Raw genomic sequence first — 3,299 nt, forward strand, 5'->3', positions numbered from 1 at the left:
TGCTATAAGTGTTCCAGTGCTTCAGTTGTCAGTTAATTTACAGCTGATCTGCTCACAGATGAGATCAACTCATCTTTCCTGATGTCCCCAGACAGAAACTACAGCTCCTCGGCTTAAAGGAGCAGCACCACAGAATCCACAATCATCCGTTCATCTATTTTTATAAAAATACAGGTGTCCCTTCAGTCAGCCTGTGGATCCGCAGAATCTCAGAATATAAACTGCTGCTGATAAAATATGAATTTGCTGAAACAGAACAAGAATACAAAGTTAAAAAGAAACTTTAATTTAAAAAAAGGAGAAGAAAAGATGAAAAGAAAAAGAAAGTTTGGGTGAACAAAGCTCATGTGACTCCTTTAAATAATATTACAAACTACATCAGCAACACAACCAGAGTTACTGTTTTGACTTGAGATTTCGAGTGTCGATGCAGCGCAGTCCTTCAGTGACATCTGCTGGTTTTTACATGCTGGTGGAACTGGTGTGACACCAACAGGAATGATCAGGACAAAGCCTACCTCATAAAATTACATACTTATGGTCAAAGTTTATACAAGTATTTTATGTATATATTGTATTGCATTGTATTATTTCTGGGTGTCATTCTGGGCTTTTGACTTGAAATTTGTCATTTTGACTATTTTGACGTCATTTTATATATTATTAAATAATTATTATGATTATTAGGCTTTTTGATCTGTTTTGCTTACCCCCTGATGTCAGTTTACCTTTGTTTTTTTGTAAGCAAATTTGCTGATAATTTAAGTTCTTATTCATTTTATGAAACCTATACCTATAAACAAATATCTTTATTCACTAATCATACGTAACACCAAGCCGGCTACCCAGTTTAAAAACCTTACACTGGTCAAGCTGGTATTTTCAGCAGAGACAACAGCTCAAACTGCTGCCGACGATAAAAAAAAAAAAAACCCTGATAAATAACGAACAGTCCCTTGGTAAACCCTCGAGTACCTGTTGTCATGGTAACCAGCAGGAACTCGTTGTAGTGGCGCCAAACGGCCACAGGAGGGCAGCGCGTGATCACGTTTCTCCGCGTGAGAAAGCAGCGAGGAACCAGTCAGGTAGTCAGGGGGCAGATCCGAGCTCCAGATACCAGACGGGGAGGCTGCTCGGCTCACACCCCGCTGGGTTTTCCTCTGACGCCGCTGCTGCTGCCTCTGCTCGGCTCCTCCCGGGACACCATGGTGGCGAAGAACAGAAAGCAGACCGGGAAGAGTCCGGCGACCCAGACTGACCGCGACAGGGTCCCGCTTGTTTCTCCCCCCGGTAAAAGTAACGTCAGGCGACCGGGCAGGGACGGAAAGGCGTTCAGCAGCTCCCATTCAAACGGGCTGTCGGGCATCAGACACCGGCTGGGGCTGAGTCCGTCCGCCGCGGTGAGGCTGGGGGTCACGCTGCTGCTCGGTGAGTTTGGACCGTTAGCCCGTTAGCTCCGCGGCTCGGCTAACGGCTGCTAAAAGTAGCATTAGCCGCTAAATTAAGTTATCTCCGCGGCTCTTCCCGCGGCTAACGTTAGCTCACCCACAGGCTAGCTCTCCGGTGTTAGCTGCGCGGAGCCGGTTATTAAAACCGCATTAAAACGGTCCGTTTGTGTGTCTTAGCGGACCCGCGCGTGTTAACAGGTTTTCAGTCAAAGTTGAAGCTAATAACAATAGCCTCCGCATCACCGCGCGGGTCTGCGTCCGTCCGTCCGTCTGTCTCTGTGTGAACTAGCGTCGTTTTCTGTGGCGGCGGTTAAAGTGTGTCCTCTGTGTGTCCACAGCTGGTCTGACCGGGTGTCTCCACTGGTGAGTGTCTCTGTCGGCGTGTTTTCTCTCAGACTTCAGGCTGTGCTGTCTCTGAGACGGCTGACACGTTTCTCTCTGCTCAGGCATCACCTCTCACAGCTGTTCGAGAATGACAGACACTTTTCACACCTGTCCAACCTGGAGAAGGAGATGGCTTTCCGGACAGAAATGGTGAGTAGATTATTGTTTTTTTATTATTAATGTTGTTATTATCATTATTATTGTTAGTAATAATAATCACCAGAGCATGTGGACCTCTATAACATGAACAAAAAGGTTTGATTTCTTTCAGAAGGAAAAACATAAAGAGCAACTAGGCATGAAGTGTCCCGCATGCTGCAAAAACGACTAAAAAGAAGGGGTTAATGCTGATACAGATTATTATTACTTAATGAGACCCATAATCAGTATTTGGAGCTGATATGCACGTACAATAAAAAATAGAAAAATTAAAAAAATCTTTCACAATTTATAATTGGAGGTATAACAAACTCCAACACAAAACTTTGTTTAAATGCTTCTAATAAATATGTATTCAAAACTGAACCTTCAACATCATATACAGCAAGTTCCCTGTTTTTTATAAAGTCAGTGAAATTTTAAATAGAAAATAAAAATATATATATATCTCCCTGAGATTTTACAAATCAAAAGTTCCTCCTATGCTGATGCTGTTTTGCACTTTTTAAATAAATACATTATATTTGGAATCGTAAAATAAAATGCTGATACAGATATTCAGCAAAATGACAAATATCGGCTCCAATAATCAGCCCGGACGATAATCTGTCAACCCCTAATTACTCTATTAATATTGTTATTAACCCTTTGACACCTGGATCAGTTACATCATCACGTTTTCCCGCAAGCATTTAAACCTCTAAAACATGAACAGACTGGTTTGAATTCTTTCAAAAATATGGGAAAAACATAATGAGCAACTTGGTAAGAAATGTCCTGTAAGCTGCAAAAACTAGTAAAGGATGATAAGGAAGGTTTTTAAAATTAGCTGGGATGGAAAACTGTTTGTTCCCGCAGATCCTTAGAAAGTCTAACAAGGCACTGAATCCATTAATCTTAAAATAAGGCCCAGATTTGTATTAACTGTAATTAAATTAATCTTTCAAAAGTCTTGAAAATGCTCAGACATGGGAAGTGGGATTTTATGAATTGTTGTTTTTCTGACATTGCGTTGTAAAATCTCAAAATTATTGGTAACATCTTATTTTGTTTTTGCTAAAAAAAAATGAAGTAATTCCCTCTCTTACACTCGTCATGATGTTAATCCAAGTCTCATATTCTAGATATTTCCAAATAGTTATGATAACATAATATGTCTGTTGTCTTTCGTGTTTCACTCTAAAAAGGGTTGTTTTTTCAACGTTTTCACTGGACAAAAAACTTCATGTTTTATGTTACAATAAACATTTGGGCAAAATAAAATTGTCAGTTTTGGTTATGACACTTACACTTCAATCTACGTGGCAT

At 40.5% G+C, this 3,299-nt stretch overlaps 1 protein-coding gene across 1 annotated transcript; it reads left to right on the forward strand.

Moving 5' to 3' along the window:
- Positions 1-930: 930 nt before the first annotated feature.
- On the forward strand, positions 931-1,982 carry LOC121940648 (probable C-mannosyltransferase DPY19L1; the record flags this gene model as incomplete). Its single annotated transcript, XM_042483367.1, has 3 exons — positions 931-1,428; positions 1,787-1,811; positions 1,895-1,982. Coding segments are annotated over exons 1-3 (336 nt in total), but the record flags the coding sequence as incomplete, so codon positions are not given.
- Between the last annotated feature and the right edge of the window lie 1,317 nt (positions 1,983-3,299).

The sequence above is a fragment of the Plectropomus leopardus genome, unplaced genomic scaffold (assembly GCF_008729295.1).
Source record: "Plectropomus leopardus isolate mb unplaced genomic scaffold, YSFRI_Pleo_2.0 unplaced_scaffold918, whole genome shotgun sequence".
NCBI lineage: Eukaryota > Metazoa > Chordata > Actinopteri > Perciformes > Serranidae > Plectropomus > Plectropomus leopardus.